Genomic DNA, 16,972 nt, shown 5'->3' with positions numbered 1-16,972 from the left:
GGAGATGGAAAAGCCTGGAATGACCCTTTCACAGATCAGATATCCTGCTTATCAGATTCATAAAAGTTGCAAAATTACAGGTATAAATTAGTAATGAAAATAATTTTATGGTTGGCGGTCACAGCATGAGGAACTGTATTGAAGGGTCACAGCATTAGGAAGGCTACCTACGTAAACGTTAATTTCAGAGATAGACCTCAGTAGCGCCTGCTTGGCCCTGTTCTCCATTTAGTCACATTAAGCAAACCTTTTCACTGTTAATTTGGCTGTGTTTTTTTTTTTAATTTTAATAATTTATTTCACAACCCAGCCATTTGAAATATCTTTACATCAACAAACAGCTAGAATACAAAAATCAGAAGTGACTTGTTGGATGCAAATACTTAATATTTTTCTTTTCTTTTTTTCTTTTTGGTTTTTCGAGACAGGGTTTCTCTGTGGCTTTGGAGCCTATCCTGGCACTCGCTCTGTAGACCAGGCTGGCCTCGAACTCACAGAGATCCGCCTGCCTCTGCCTCCCGAGTGCTGGGATTAAAGGCGTGCGCCACCAACGCCCAGCGGATGCAAATATTTTTGAAGAATATTTGTACCGAATTACAGTTTTGTTGGGAGGACTTTGATTTCTCTATTTCGTTAAAAACGTAAAGCAAGTATCTTGTGTTCATTTTATGGACCGTATCTGCCACGTTTGTCCCAATTACAGCTGCGTATCCTGCAAGTCACTTGGCTGCTTTAACTGGGTCCTGCAGGACCTGGAGATGGGTATCCGACCTTTTCACAGAGGCGCGCGGCTTTGATGGGGTCGAGTCTCAGGGGTGTGATGAAATAAATACCTGTGAGCATCAGGCAGGCAGGGTGAGCTCCAGACACCAAGGAGCCCGCGCCCTTTGCAAAAGAGCTTTCCTTCCTTAGAGATGAGCAACGAGAGCCAGGCGTTGGTGGCGCACGCCTTTAGTCACAGAGACAGGTGGATCTCTGTGAGTTCGAGGCCAGCCTGGTCTCCAGAGCGAGTGCCAGGCCACAGAGAAACCCTGTCTCAAAAAATCAAACAAAAAAGAATGCAAACAAACCAAAAAGTCTAGCAGCCAGCCAAAGTCCCCAGCTGTCCCGCGCCGCTCGTTTGCCCTCTTGGAAATGACAAGCATTTATTCTCGCGGATGACACCATGGCAGGTTACACAGTACCTGGGCCGGTGGCGTCCTCACTGGTTATTTGCATATTACTAGCGTTTGAGAGACTCCCTAGGGCCGGGCGACAAGCGACACGCGGCAAGAACGTGTGCAGCGCCCCCGGCTCGCACAGCCCGGCTCACACACAGCCACCAAGGCTCGAACCCGCTACGCCTCGGGGTCTGCGGGATGCAGGCGGAGGCCCCGCCCCTTCTGGGCATAGGCGCAGGCCCCGCCCCTTCTGGGCGCAGGCCCCGCCCCTTCTGGGCGCAGGCGGGAGGCTCCGCCCCTTCTGGGCATAGGCGCAGGCCCCGCCCCCTCAGGCCGGCGCCCGGGAGCGGAGAGTGGGCGTGCCCCTGTGGGTGACGTCACCCGGCGCGCGCGCGCGGGGCGGGACGTGCGCTTCCGAAGAGCGGCGGACACTGGGCTTCCGGGCGGCGTGCGCGCGCGCGGGGGCTTGTGGGAGTGCGGAAGCGAGCGGGCGCGGGCGGCGGACATGAAGATCACCAGGCAGAAGCACGCCAAGAAGCACCTCGGCTTCTTCCGCAACCACTTCGGGGTCCGCGAGCCCTACCAGATCCTCCTGGACGGCACCTTCTGCCAGGCGGCGCTGCGGGGCCGCATCCAGCTGCGGGAGCAGCTGCCCCGCTACCTGATGGGGGAGACGCAGCTGTGCACCACGCGGTGCGTGAGCCGAGGGGCGGGGCAGGGGCGGGGCGGGGTGTGGGCGGGGGCGGGGCGGGGTGTGGCCGGGGCGGGGCGAATGCCCCTGGCTTTCTCTTCTTTGGCTAAGACTAACTGAAACCCCTTTCCAAGGACCCAGTGATGCTGTCTGTTAGCATCACAGCGCAGCCTGCGACTTAACACTGGGGACTTCTTCCTTTCTTTCTTCCTTCCTTCCTTCCTTTCTTCCTTCCTTCCTTCCTTCCTTCCTTTCTTCCTTTCTTCCTTCCTTCCTTTCTTTCTTTGCTTTTTTGTCCTTTTTTTTAATTCTTTGTGCAGCCCTGGCTGTCCTGGAACTAGCTCTGTAGATGTGAACTCCCAGAGATCCCCCTGCCTCTGCCTCCCAAGTGCTACGATTAAAGGTGTGAGCCACCACCGCCCGATACACTGAGCAGTTTCTTTCTTTTTTCTTTTTTTAAAGATTTATTTGTGCCGGGCATTGGTGGTGCACGCCTTTAATCCCAGCACTCAGGAGGCAGAGGCAGAGGCGGATCTCTGAGTTCGAGGCCAGCCTGGCCTCCAGAGCGAGGGCCAGGATAGGCTCCAAAGCTACACAGAGAAACCCTGTCTCGAAAAAAAAATTTTTTTATTTGTTATGTGTACAGTGTTGTGGCATGTAGATGGTTGAGAACTGAACTCAGGACCTCTGGAAGGGTAGCCAGAGTCATCTCTCCAGCCCACTGGGGAGTTTCTTTTCACCTAAGTTTGTTTGTTTGTTTGTTTGGTGTTTTGTAGCAGGCAGGCCTAGGCTTTGGCCCTGGTCCCGATCTTAACTAACGAGCTCTGTGGTTTCAGGCAAGAAATGGCGTAATCATGAAGAAGAGGGAGTAACTTCCTCAGAGTTGATGTAACGATGTAACGTCCAATGAGGCATAGTGTGCCCAGGACATTTTTCCATCATACAGAAGCCACCTGCCTGTCTATAGGGGTTGGTGTCTTTAAGTTTAACCCAGAAGGTTTTCAAGCTTCCAACTGCCTATGAGGTATCATCTTCAGTTCCCAGGGAAGGAAGTCCAGACTGGAGACTGAAACCTTTGCCCAAGGCCATTTATAAATACAGGCCCATGGCAAGTGCGGCTCCAGACCCCGAGGACACTTAGTGGGCAGGACCAAGGCCCAGCCTTCATGGGCTGTAAAGTGTACAAACTCAACCCTCGGTGGCTGTTTCCATCCCTCATCTCTGCCTCCTCACTTCGTGTTAAGTGAGCACACTTAGGGTAGAACCCTGGGGAAGCATGGGGGTGTGATTGTAAAAGGTTAGAGTTGGGGTTTGTTCAGACCCGAGGGGGAGTAAGTCTATTTAGAAAATATACAAGTGGTGATGCTGTTTGGTTTTGTTTGCTCGCTTGTTTCTCTGTATAGTCCTGGCTGTCCTGGAACTCACTCTTGTAGACCAGGCTGGCCTTGAACTCAGAGATCCACCTGCCTCTGCCTCCCCAGTACTGGGATTAAGGCGTGCGCCACCACCACCACCACCACCTGGCTCAACACAGAAAATTTTAGATGTTTCATATATCTTATACTCTCCAGTTTTTGATCTTTGTAGCCTTGAGAGTTATCTGTAAAGCCTATGCCCCTGAATTGGTCACTACTGAACTTAAGTAATTTGTTTATTCCTGTGTGCCATACAAATACCAATGTATGAATACTACAGTGTTATGCTGTAAAGCAGTTGAGAAGTATTACATGGACACATGTCCTCTAGCATGTGTCCTCTAACATGTGTCCTCCAGCATTTCTCCCTAAAGGATTTAACTTTTGAACCAGCCCAGGTAGGTTACACTTGTAATATGAACACTCCCAAAGACCGAGTCAGGAGGATTACTATGAGTTTGAAGCCAGCCTGGGTTATATACAGAGCAAGAGCCTGTTTTAAAAACTGCTGGGCAGTGGGGCACACACCTGAAAGGCAGAGACAGATGGATCTCTGTGAGTTTGAGGCCAGCTGGGTCTACAGAGCTAGTTCCAGGACAGCCGGGGTACACAGAGAAACCCTATCTAAAAAAACAAAAACAGAAAAGAATAAAAATGTAACTTGGGGAATTTTTCTTTCTTTCCTGAGACAGGGTTTCCCTATGTAGCCCTGGCCATCATGGAACTTACACTGTAGACCAGGCTGGCCTCAAACTCGGATCTACCTGCTTCTGTGCTGGGATTAAAGGTCTGTGCCACCATCAGTTTTTCAAACAACACAAATTAGAGTGATGCAGCAAAACATTGATACCCAGCATTTGCAGGGAGCAGGATGTCCCTTCTTGTTGACCCATCTCTCTTCCTGACCTAGAGGTAGAGCATCTCCTCTTCATCCTTCGCTGTTTACCAGCTGTTTATTTTTTATGTGTTCTTCTCCCATACAATAAATACATCCCATCTGCAGTTTCCTCTCCCTCAACTCCTCCCAGTTCTCCCCTCCCCCCAAGTCCACTCCTCCTGTTTCCCTTCAGAAAAGAGCAGACCTCCAAGAGATATGAACCAAACACGGCATAACAAGATACATTAAGACTAGGCACAGGGGGGCTGGAGAGATGGCTCACAGGGTAAGAGCACTGACTGCTCTTCCAGAGTTCGAGACCAGCCTGGTCTACAAGAGCTAGTTCCAGGAAAGCCTCCAAAGCCACAGAGAAACCCTGTCTCACAAAACCAAAAAGAAAAAAAATCAGGATTTAAATAAGCTGTACAAGTTGCTTTGGATTCTGTGTTAGTATACTTAGAAGCTGTAACAGCAACCTGGAATCCTCTTCAAGCATCTAGAAGGCTTACTGTATCTAGCACCTCTATAAGAGCTGTAGCTCTGAGGATAAGTTAGAAATTAATTCAATTTATCACCTAGCTTCAGGAGTCATTCGAGGTTAAGCAATAACATATGTGAAGAGCGAGCCCTCTCCATGCTTCTGATACACACAAGTGCTCCGTATATTCTGGCATTGATATTCTTTCCACTTGGAGTGTCTGTTTTTTCAAGTCTTCAATTAAGAAGAAAATGGCCACCATGCTAGAAATTCACATTTCCTTGGTATAGTTTTATATCTTAGAAACTTGAGTGATGTGTTTCTGCTTGCTTTGTATAAACAGAAGGAAGGCACCTGTTGTGATTGTAAGCTTCTCCTGACTCTTTTCCCACCAGATGTGTGTTAAAGGAGTTAGAAACCCTGGGAAAGGAATTATACGGAGCCAAACTGATCGCACAGAAATGCCAGGTTCGAAATTGTCGTCATTTCAAGAGTGCAGTGAGTGGATCGGACTGTCTCCTGTCCATGGTGGAAGAGGGAAACCCTCATCATTATTTTGTGGCAACACAGGTGATGTTACTTTTTGTTTTTTTTGTTTGGTTGGTTTTTAGGTTTTTTTTTTTCCAGTTTTTCGAGATAGTGTTTTTTTGTGTAGCTTTGGAGCTATCCTGACACTCTCTCTGGAGACCAGGATAACCTCTAATTCACAGAGATCTGCCTGCCTCTGCCTCCCGAGCGCTGGAATTACGGTGTGCGCCACCAACGCCGGGCTAAACTCTTATACACTGAATTTCAGGTACTAAACTTGATTGAGGAACTGAATCCATTTTCTTTTTCCTAGGATCAGAATGTGTCTGTGAAAGTAAAGAAAAGCCCTGGGATCCCTCTCATGTTCATTATTCAGAACACCATAGTGCTAGACAAGCCTTCTCCCAGGACAGTGGCCTTTGTGAAGGCCGTGGAGTCAGGCCAGCTGGTCTCAGTGCACGAGAAAGAAAGCATCAAGCAACTGAAGGAGGAGCAAGGCCTCGTGAGGAACCCTGAGCGGAGGAGGAGGAGGAGGAAAAAGAAGGTGGGCGGCCCCAATCCACTCAGCTGCTTGAAGAAAAAGAAGAAAGCACCCGACGCAAAGTCCCCTGCCTCAGAAAAGAAGAGGAAGAGGAAAAGAACCCGGAACAGATCGACCCCGAAAGTGCCTTCTGAGCAGCAGGGAGTGGAAGCATGATGTGTGCCGGGCCTACTCTCTGCTGCTAAAACTGTGAAACTGTTTACAGCAAAGGACTAAGCTTATTTTTGTAAATGAATTCTGACACATACACTTTTGCTTCAAATTAAAGAGTGACTGGGTCTCTTTATCAGCGTTCATCTTCAGTTGCTTTGAGAGGTGCTTTTGATTATAAAATTCTTGGCTCCTGTTTCTCCTCTCCTACTTCCCAAGTGGTATGTGTGTGTGTGGTGTGTACATGAGTATGTGTTTGCGTATGTCCGTGCGTGCGTGCGTGCGTGTGTGTCTGAGAGACAGAGACTATGGTACATGAAGAGGCCAGAGGCCAACATGAAGCATCTCCGTCTATCACACTCTACCTTTATTTTTTGAGACAGGGTCTCTCACTGAACCACTAACTTGCCAGTTGGCCACTGAGCCCCAGAGAGTCTCTAGTGTGATGACCAAATCGATTCCTGAGACCAGGTGGTGGGAGAAGAGAGCTGACTCCCACAAACCTCCATACCTGTAAAAAGAACAGATGAATGTACTTTGTAAAAGTCAGTGCTCAAGGGGAAAAGGGATTAAAAAAAACATTATTTTATACAGTTAATATATGGCAATAAAAGTTTAAAAGGAGCTCAGAAAGTAGTTCCTTGGACACTTTGAGAAACTATCCACACTCATAGGTTGATTTTCTATCTCTGCAATATCATGCTACTTTTTGCTCTCAATAGATTGGAAGTCATGCTCATACACCTTGTATTTTTCTAATATCTAAGTCACAAACTCATTTTCAGCAATGTTCATGGCTGGATAAAGTGGCATGTATGGTGGCTGAATTTGTTACATTGCTTGCTGTTTCTGAATCCAAATACCATCATTAATTGTCTTCTGCCTTCCAGGAACACGAAAAGGCTCTCACAACCTGATTTCCTGTATAGTTACACTCACCTGATAGTGCCAAGTCATTTTTCCCACAAAATATTTGGCTGGGTTCTACTGATGTGCTCCACTGTGGCTAGGTTTTCTACTGGGTCACAGAGAACTGTCATGCTGATTTCCCAGACTTTTTATTTTTGGTATTCTCTTGCTGTAATAAATCATAGAGCATGGAAGGATCCCATATTCTGAGAATCTACTGCCCATATTACAAACTACATGATTCTTAGCCGAAAGTCATGTCAAATGTCTTAAATATTGTGTAGAGTATTGTCCTGGGGGAAAACCTGCCATTTTTCATCCCCAGGTGTTGATTAGGATATTGATTTTTGTTTTTATAGCTGACCTGAATACTTCCACTCAATGGCAAGAATTATGAAATAATGTAATCCTGTTCAAGTATCCAAATTATTCAATTCAGTTAGGAATATTATATGTCTGCGACTATGTAAAACAAGATGGTTGTGATTTGACAAGATTAATAGCAGTTTTTCCTGTGTAGATAGAATGAAAAGCCTAGAATCTTTAAAATGTTCTAAAAGCCATTTTATTGTATTAACTTATCCTAAGAATCGTTAGTATAGATGTCAACGGAGAGAAAGGATTGGTTATCCCCAGTCAAAACTATCAAAGAGCCCTAGCCCTCTTCCACAGAGATGGGGGAGGGTGTTGCCCTCCACCATTCCTGGTACTGTAAGCTCTGCTAACCACCTCGACCTTGGCAGTAGGCTCACACGGGACGCTTATTGATGGTTCCCTAAACTGACATAGCAGCGAACACCCTTTTCCATATCTGCACTTAACACCTTAACAAAACCGCAGCACTCTCAAGGCAGAGGCAGGCGGATCTCAGTGAGTTCGAGGCAGCCTGGTCTACAGAGGGAGTGCCTCCAAAACAATACAGAGAAACCCTGTCTCGAAAAACAAAAACAAAACAAGAAAACATAAAAAAAGATTACCAGATTTGACCACAGAAGCCTCTCTTTGCCTGAATGATGGTGAACACAGAGAGACTCATGCCTCCCCAAGATGCAGTCATGACTATTTGTGGGTCCGGCTCTAAAGGAGACATTATTACCGTCCCCTCTGAGGCTCAGGGAACATTTCAGAAGAGGGCTCAGGGAGTGTACTAAGAGACAGAAGATGGGGTGAGGGACTGCAAAATGCCATTTTCTAGACTGGATACAATCACTGCAACCATTAACTCAAAACTTGTTACCTACGCTGGGCCCACCTAGCCTGACTAGCAGTCATGGTCGGGGAGGGGCTCGTGGGGCCCTACCATTTGCTTCTGACCGTTTGCTGCAGATAGATTCTTATGGGGGGGGATCACTTTCATTGAGTACCCACTCGGAGCCCCCAGCCCCCATGCTCCAGTGGCTGGCTTCAAACAGATGGTCACATGGACCGCCCTGGTTAGTCTTGTGGGTCCCAAGGAGAGATTTGTGGGGAGGAGGAGGCTGTGGGCAAGGAAACTAGGAGGATGTCAGGTGAAAGTGGCCACTATCCATTTGTCAGTTTTGTAAAATTGCTTCGGAACAATTTAAACTGGTTTTTAAAACATCCTGGCTAATTGTAGTACCTCTGTTTGGTTTCAGAGTACCCAGCGTGTAATGTTAACTTAATCTTTTAAAAACACAGCCACCCAAATATTACTTCAATATAGGAACCTGGGAATTGTCTGCTAGGAAGAAACAAAATGAACAACTAACTACACCAACAGCCCCTGAAAATTTGACGCGAAAGGCTGAAGAGTCTAGGCCAAGTCTGTTCACGAGGCATTTGCACTTCTCTACGTAAAGATCTTACTCCTTCCTCTACAACTGCTAATTCTGTCATGAGGAAGACAGACGCCTGCAACCAGGATGTCTTACGTCAGTTGGATCTCATCAGCTTAGGGTTAAGTCTAGACATTGCTCTACTCCTTAAATAATTCTTGATTAATTACTTTGTTTTTTATATACTTTGTAAAAATTAATTTATTTTTTACATTCCAATCCCAGGTCCCCCTCCATCCTCTTCTGCTAAGTTTGTCCCATCATCTCATTGAGAGGGTAAGGCTTCCCCTAGGAAGTCTTTTTTTTTTTTAATCTATCTATCTATCTATCTATCTATCTATCTATCTATCTATCTATCTATCTATCTATCTATATTTTTGTATTGTGGGGCGGGAGTAGAAAAGAAAGCAGCCCCTATACTGGGCCCTATCCAGTGGCAGCTTCTTGTTCCATAGGGTTAAGGAAGACTTTGAGGAAATGAAAGTTGTTTGGAAAAATCCAGGTGTGGGTGCTTTGGGTAGGAGAGAAGAAGCGACGAGTGAAGGCCCCTCACACCCTCCGTCTTGCCTCAGACTATGTCCTGGAACCCTGGGGCGGAGAGAGCGCTACTTTCCTTCCTGCTTCTTGGGATTGTTGACTGCCACGCAGTGACAGAGAACCACAAGCAAGAAAAGTGACACGCCCAGCATGCTGGCGAAGATGGCGAGCTCCAGGTCTGTGATCATCCTGACCAGCTCCGCTGGGCTCCCACGCCACCGCTGGACAAGCTCGAGGTGGGAGAGAGCCCCCCTGGGAAGCCGTGAGTCCAGTAAGGGCAGTAGGTTTGTGAGCTCCCTACTGTCCCCCCCTCATTCCACAATTTATCATTGTTAGACACCCACAGAGAGTGCATGCATCATCAGTCACGTTGTCTCTCGTGCATAGATTGAGGGTCACTAGGCTAGGAAAAGTGAAATGGAATTTCTCCTCTCATTAGGAGAGTAAATCTCAAGCCAGGTGGTGGTGGCACACACCTTTAATCCCAGCACTTGGGAGGCAGAGGCAGGCGGATCTCTCTGAGTTCGAGGCCAGGTCTATAGAAAGAGTTCCAGGACAGGCTCCAAAGCTACAGAAAAACTCTGTCTCAAAAAACAAAACAAAACAAACAAAGCAAGAGTAAGTCAAAAGCTAGGCCATCATTGGCAGAGTACCAGAGATCCCCGCCAAGGCTGCATGCTCGAGTAAGGCAAAGGAGAACGGAGAATCCACCTTATTCAACACAGTGAAACAGCCAGTCCTTAACACACACAGAAGCAAAGAACATAACCCAACGAGAAAAACAACCAACAAACCTGAGCGGATAAGCGAACCTCCCCTCCTTTAAGTTATTTTTCTCAGCTATTTGTCATGGACTTTAAATCTATTATTTCTTTTTTTAATAAACTTTTTTGAAGATTTTATTTATTATGTGTACAGTTATCTGCATGCATGCTTGCACACCAGAAGAGGGAACCAGATCTCATTACGGATGGTTGTGAGCCACCATGTGGTTGCTGGGAATTGAACTCAGGTCCTCTGGAAGAGCAGTCAATCCTCTTAACCTCTGAGCCATCTCTCCAGCCTTCTATTATTTCTTTATTCCCGCTGTCTCATAAGTGTTGTGAGGTTTTTGTTTGTTTGTTTGTTTTTTGTTGTTCCCCCCCCCCTTCTTGACCTAATGCAGAGGTTTTAATTGGTCAATCCTGTTTCTCGCTCTCTGCAGCTTGGGTAAAGCAATCAGTTCTCCCTAAATGACAAAGGAGACTGGCTAGGGGACAGTTGACCAAACAAACCAATACCAAGAGAGCCAAGGACAGGACAGGCAAACGTCACATCTGACACTTGTCTTCACAAGCTGTGAAACACTGTCCGGACCGTTTCTTCCCTTCAGAATCGCTCTTAGTTGCCAGGTGAAAAGACAAACAGTAGGATGAGAGGGAACACATATGTCGTAAAGGACATGTGTGGAAAACAGAACAATGACTAATACGAAAGGACCACACAGGAACTAAAACCAGGCACAGAATATAAACAGACACCATTACAAAGAAACTTGCGAATGGCTGAGGAGCACACGCAAAGAGGCTCCACATTTTTAGCCGCCAGATAAATGGAAAGTAAACTGCGACAGGGTGTCACCTCACACCTAGTAGGACTTCTGTATGTAATCAGACAGAAAATAGCAAGTGAAAAGGGAAAAAACAATGTGATTTTAAAATGGTAGAACTCGCTTGGAAAAGAGTCCATCAGGCTTCCAAACTGTTAAATATGCATTTGCAACATTATGGGGCAGATTCATTCCCCAGGATATGTTTCAGAGAAATTCAACAGATGTCCAAATAAAACTTATATGCAAAAATGTACTGTGGCATTATTATTAATAATAAAACAGGAACATCACAAATGTCCACTAACTGACAAATGAAACAAGATGAAATCCAATACTGCATGGCAGTAAAGAAGAAATAAAAATAGCTGGACAGTGGTAGCGCATGCCTGTAATCCCAGCACTTGGGAGGCAGAGGCAGGTGGATCTCCGTGAGTTCGAGACCAGCCTGGTCTACAAAGTGAGTGCCAAGACAGCCTCCAAAGCCATAGAGAAACCCTGTTTCAACCTCCCCTTCACTCCCCTCCCAAAAAAAGAAATAAAAATATATACTGTGGGATATTTGAGCCCTGAAAACTTTCTAGCTGAAAGAACCCAAAGGATCAAGTATTGTATGACTATGTTTCTATGAAATATGCAGAATAAGCAAATCTATAGTATTAAAAAAAAAGGTTAATTGCCAGGGGAAAGGAAATGGGATAGGTAAGAGGGAAAGGGGCAGAATGTCTTTTGGAGGCAATAAAAAGAGTAAAGTTGATTTACTGACTGATGTATTGTCATGAGACTATGTTAACATCATTTGATCTTGTATACTTAGTGATTCAATCATCTATTAAATGAATTACATATCGGTAAAGCTGTTTGAAAAATGTACCCATAGAAAGCATAGTAAAGAAATGGATTCATGAATTAGTAGAGAAACCAAGAGGACTGAACAAAATATGCTGAGTACTTTGGATGCTAAGGACGGAAAGAGAATTTATGTCAGCCGGGCATTGGTGGCACACACCTTTAATCCCAGCACTTGGGAGGCGGATCTCTGTGAGATCGAGGCCAGCCTGGTCTCCAGAGTGAGTGCCAGGATAGGCTCCAAAGCTACACAGAGAAACCCTGTCTCAAAAAACCAAAAAAAAAAAAAAAAAAAAAAAAGGAAGAATATATGTCATTTTTCTGGTTTCTTTCAAAGAGAAAACAAACAAACAAACAAACAAACAAGGAAATGAGCTTTATTTGTGTGTTAATATGTCATTTCTTTTCTTCCTGGGAACTAAGTTCACGTGAATCTCTGGCAGCCTAATGTTCACTGTCTGGTGCTCGATGCAGTCAGAAAGCTGCCATCTGTTTCATTCATTTGCTAGAACGTTACAGATAACCCACAGGTAGGAATGGCTAAACAGATAAATCTTCCAGACACTTTGCATTTTACACAACTGTGTCACAACGATGTTTTGAGCAACTTGAGGTGAAAATGATAAAGCCGCTGTGATGGGGGAGTTCTGTCTCCAAAACTGAATCAGCAAATGTAAACCTTTTAATGGTGAGCAACAGAACAGGGTGCAGCTGGAGCAACCATGTCCATATTGGCCTGTCGCACTTTTCCTCATTCAGAGAGAGTTGGGCATGAAGGGAATGTTTGAGAACCATCACTGAGATTTAGGTACCCGTGTTCGTGTCCTGTTCCATCTGAGCCCCCTCAGAATGTGGTAAACTAGATGTCTGGGCAGGCAGGGAGCAGCTCTGGGTTTGATTGTGTTTTTATTCCCTGCTGTAATACTTTTAGACACTTCAAACCTGGATGTTTTTGAAGTTCAAAGACATATCTTCTTCTTTTTTCTTCTTCCTCATGCTTGTGTTAGTTAGCTTTTCTCTTCTGGGACAGGAAATAGGAGATGGACCACTTATAAATGAGGAAATTCTTATTTTGGCTCATGGTTTCAGAGGTTTCTGCCCATGTCTGTTTAGCCTTGTTCCTTAGGCCCGTGGAGGCACAATATGTTATAGTAGGATTATATGACGGGGTCTGTTCACCTCATGGCAACCAGTAAGTGAAAGGCGAGGAAGTGGGTAGGATCTCAGTATCTTTTTCCAGGGCATACACCCAATTAGGTGTACCTATTGGTACACCTATTACAGATACAGAACCTATTAGGCTGTATCTACACGTTCCATCACCTTCCAGCACACCTGTAACATTGTCTTTTTTTTTGTCCATAATTAAAACTTTATTGAAAAACTGACACCAAACTAGGAGATCATTGTTGTCTACTTGATAAAATCAAGCATAGTTACAGAGTCTTGGTAGGGTCACTGAACTTGACAAGGCTTTCTGTGAAAAACACAAACTCAGGAACATGTATAGATGATTAGTGTTGCTTTCTTCTAAATGAACAGCCTTCTTTGAGCCTGGGTTTTCCTCCTGTGGGCTGGCATAGCACTGTTGAACAACCTACACAAAGAACCACTGTCTGAGCATGGCTGGAAACTGTAGTAATCTTGTAGCAACCTGGACATTTCACATCCTTGAAGTAAGAATTTGGACTCTGAACCAACCGTTTCTTCTTATGTTTTTTCTTTTGCTCTTCCAAGGAAGGGTGTAATAGATCTCTAGCCAGAGGCATGGTGACGGTTCCGATAGCACCGGCGATCCAGATCTCTGAGGTGAGGCTGGCGAATGCTCGGCTACCTGTAACATTGTCTTTTCAACCAATTTATATCACCGTTGTCTGATAGTAATGGCTGATGACATTTGTGTCACATATTTAATGAATTTGCTGTATGTGGGATGAATGAAACTGACTTAGATGAAATCTACAATCATCAGGCTTTGTAACTCATGACTGTCTAGATCACAGTGTTGGTCTTCCATGTGGGGTAAAAATCATAGCCATCTTCACTTGGCTTGCCCGTCGGATCACACATAGACAAGCTCCCCTGCACTGCCCCCAAGACCCATTGACATTTGGAAATAACCAACAGTGTAAAAAAGTTCAACTAAATGGACTCGCTGGGTCTGAAAGCAGAGCCACGTGGGAAGGACAGGCAAGGGGTTTGCTCAAAGCATACTCTATGAATGTATGAAATTCTCAAACAACACAAAGGAAGCTGTAAACATTGACATGTTTGCCGTGAAGGAAGTTATTCTTAGAAATATGTCGGCTAGCTAAACATCATATATCCTAACTGAAATATTACTATGTGCAAGTCTAAAAGTTACCCCTCCTCACCACTCTACCTATGAATGTTTGAGTGATGGTAACACGTGTGTGTCTGTGTGTGTGTGTGTGTGTGTGTGTGTGTGTGTGTGTGTGTGTGTGTGCGTGTGTGCGTGTGTCTGTGCATACTCCATATGCGGTGTAACAATACTTTTCCCAGGTAAATGCAACACACACATATATTCTTTCTAGACAGGAAGTCTACAACAGACCAAAGTACAGATACCACCAAAAAGCGTGGTGCAATAAATGTGTACGGCAAAGAAGTCAGAGCAAGTTTGACGAACAGATGTTTTAACAGGAGAGTATTCACATGACTCCATCACCCTACAACCAGGTGAATCATGGAACAGAGAGAGCCGCCTTCGTGCCACCCTCATATTTAAGGTCTTGCAATGTCACCGTGCCCTAGTGTACGTGGTCTGCATCACCTGTGCCAGCCCCCAAGAGGGCATGGCTAACATTTCCCCAACACCACCAAAGCCCAACTTGGTGAACCAATTGAGTTTCATTGCAGTTACTAACAGGAATATGGCTGAGAGGCTATTTATAGGAGCAGAAATGACTCAAAGACAGCTTCATCACTGAACCTCACCCCAACCTGGGAGGCAGCTCACAAAATCTGGGACCCTGGAGCACACTGCCTAGCCTGCAAGTTGCTCAACAGGGTGAAGAGTGTCCTGTCTGGGTGCCTTCGTTGGTCTAAACCTCTTTCAGACAGCTCTGTTGGTTTCTGTTTCTTCTGGGCAATTTGACTTGTCTCTGAGTCTTCTTTGCAGTTTTGCTAGTTTGAGCATTATCTTTGCAGCTTGAGTTACGTGAGCATCTGTCTTTCCAGGCTGGCTTGTCTGCGAGTGACTCTCTGCCCTCTTTATTGCTTACTCTGGCAGGGAGGAGCCTAGTGAATCTGGTCAGTTTCAGGGACTTCCTGAAGATAATGAGTTGTTCACCTGGTTTAAGGAGCGTCACTAAAGGCTGACTATTACAATCTCAGAGAAAACTTTTATACAACACCTTAGAACCTAAAATATGGATTATTGGGGCTGGAGAGATAGCTCAGTGATTAAGGGCACTGATTGCTCTTCTAAAGGTTCTGAGTTCAATTCCCAGCAACTGCATGGTGGCTCACAACCATCTGTAATGAGATCTGGTGCCCTGCTCTGGCCTGCAGGCATACATGCAGGCAGAACACTGTATACATAATAAAAAATAAATCTTAAAAATTAACACAAAACAAAAAGCTAAACACGGATTATTTTATGGGAGCCCTTGTACTCTGCCTTACCCGGGCAATTCTGAAACTATTTAGAGACATCATCTCTACTTTGGTCTATGTTTAAGAGGACAGAAGGCTGTCTTTCCTCCTTACTTCTATCAACCAAAAATGATTGATGAGCAAGCCGTCATCTGGCCAGCATCTGATTCTTATCTTTCTTGATGCATCATTATCCTTTGCTCTGTCACATATCTGTTCTGTCCTCTTGAGAGGACAACAATCCACATTTCTCAGTCCAACCAGTGAAGGGAACTCCCACACAGCAGGGCTCTCTTCCAGATCCTGGACAAGGCACAAACCACACCCAAACTACTTTCACAGAGATCCTTTATTAATAAGGAAAGAAAAAGTTAAAGTGGCTGCTTTCTGTCTCAGGCAGAAAACAGCAGCAAGTGACCTTGCAGGTGTCATTTTGAAGAGGGGAAGAGGAGGTCTGTGTTAGAATGGGCTAGGAGGCAGGGTTATTTGTCCCCAGAGGGACAAGTGACTGACTCTGGATAGCAAGGAGATAGACATGCATAGGAAAATGGCAGTTTATAAAGGTAAAGGGGGAACCTGTGTCAGGATGAGGTGTTTAATTTTAATTGGGCATGTTAATTAGGTGAGCCAAGGGGGCTTCCGATGTCTGGACCTTCATAAGCAGCCTGAGAGGAGGAAGTGGCCAAATAAGGGACCTTGGTGGGTAGCTTTAGGAATGTAATCTGATGGTTTTTAGCAAGGCAGAGAAGGACAAGGCCTGACATAGCCACAGGCTAGAGTGGACTAGTGTCCCCTCAACCAGAAAGTACTGTCACTTTTGTTCCTGTTATGTTCAGGACCTTCTGAGGATTTTGTAGGGAGGATAAGATGTAAAAAAAATAATAATAATAAATTTAAAAAAAAAGAAAAAAGGGAGGATAAGGAAATAACTGAATCTGGACAAGGAAAAAGTGGAAATCACAGTGGGATGGCTAACATGATGCTGCTGGCTAACTTTATGTTTAAAAGTTTGAAGTTTTTGTGCTTAAGAGAACTATAAAGCAAAATTGAACTCCCAAATGTTATGGGCTGCTAAGGGTTGATTTTTGTAATTGCCTGGTCTTGTACAATTTCAACAGAACTATTGTTTCTGCAAGGTAATAGGTGGCAAGGTCAACCACTCTTTCTGCTGCTGTAAACAAAACCTTGTTTTTTTGTGTGAGGACCTTCTGCTTGCACCAGACCAGAGTGTGACTTTCTGTTCTTTGCCTTTCTAACCCCCTGACCGAGGGGCTCAGGGCCTTCCAGCAGAACACTTTATAGTCATTAAAACTCATTTTAGTCAGCATTTTAAATGATCTAAAAAGTACTCGTTTGTATCTACTCAGTTTCCTATCTCTCCCCTCCCAGCATGCATTCCTGGACCCAGTATTTCTAAGGCAGACCTGGCCCTGCCTTCCTTCCTGAGAGCATTGCCGGTCAACTGCAAAGTTGTTTCGCACAAAAACCTCCTAAAACTTTATTTTTTTAAAATTTAAATTAGAAACAAGCTTCTTTTACTTGTCAATCCCAGTTCCCTCTCGCTCCCCTCCTCCCTGGCCCCCACCGACCCCCCTATCCCATCCCTTTCAGCTCCCCAGAGAGGGTGGGGCCTTCCATGGGGGGGTCTTCAAAGTCTGTCATATCATTTGGAGCAGGGCCTAGACCCACCCTAGTGTGTCTAGGCTGAGAGAGTATCCCTCTATGTGGAATGGGCTCCCAAAGTCCATTTGTGTACTAGGGGTAAATACTGATCCACTACCAGTGGCCCTGTAGATTGTCCAGACCTCCAAACTAACCATGAACAGCCCCTTGTT

The 16,972-nt window shown here is 45.3% G+C and overlaps 3 protein-coding genes across 3 annotated transcripts; 1 reads left to right on the top strand and 2 right to left on the bottom strand.

Annotated features, from left to right (window-relative positions):
- The first annotated feature begins 1,615 nt into the window (after positions 1-1,615).
- On the top strand, positions 1,616-5,976 carry Utp23 (UTP23 small subunit processome component). Its single transcript, XM_027431420.2, has 3 exons — positions 1,616-1,853; positions 5,017-5,191; positions 5,463-5,976. The coding sequence occupies exons 1-3, from the start codon at positions 1,666-1,668 to the stop codon at positions 5,844-5,846; spliced, it is 747 nt and encodes a 248-aa protein (XP_027287221.1). The 5' UTR covers positions 1,616-1,665; the 3' UTR covers positions 5,847-5,976.
- A 2,995-nt stretch (positions 5,977-8,971) lies between these two features.
- LOC113834289 (dolichyl-diphosphooligosaccharide--protein glycosyltransferase subunit 4-like) lies at positions 8,972-9,270 on the bottom strand. Its single transcript, XM_027431549.2, has 2 exons — positions 9,155-9,270; positions 8,972-9,056 (listed from the first exon to the last, which is right to left on the bottom strand). Exons 1-2 carry the CDS (start codon positions 9,268-9,270, stop codon positions 8,972-8,974), a joined length of 201 nt encoding a protein of 66 aa, XP_027287350.2.
- A 3,700-nt stretch (positions 9,271-12,970) lies between these two features.
- LOC100750836 (40S ribosomal protein S27-like) lies at positions 12,971-13,329 on the bottom strand. Its single transcript, XM_035449644.1, has one exon. It carries the CDS (start codon positions 13,286-13,288, stop codon positions 13,034-13,036), a length of 255 nt encoding a protein of 84 aa, XP_035305535.1. The 5' UTR covers positions 13,289-13,329; the 3' UTR covers positions 12,971-13,033.
- Between the last annotated feature and the right edge of the window lie 3,643 nt (positions 13,330-16,972).

Source organism: Cricetulus griseus, chromosome 10, assembly GCF_003668045.3.
Source record: "Cricetulus griseus strain 17A/GY chromosome 10, alternate assembly CriGri-PICRH-1.0, whole genome shotgun sequence".
Classification (NCBI taxonomy): domain Eukaryota; kingdom Metazoa; phylum Chordata; class Mammalia; order Rodentia; family Cricetidae; genus Cricetulus; species Cricetulus griseus.
The sequence above is the reverse complement of the archived record's forward strand: the minus strand, read 5'-3'. Positions and strand labels throughout refer to the sequence as shown.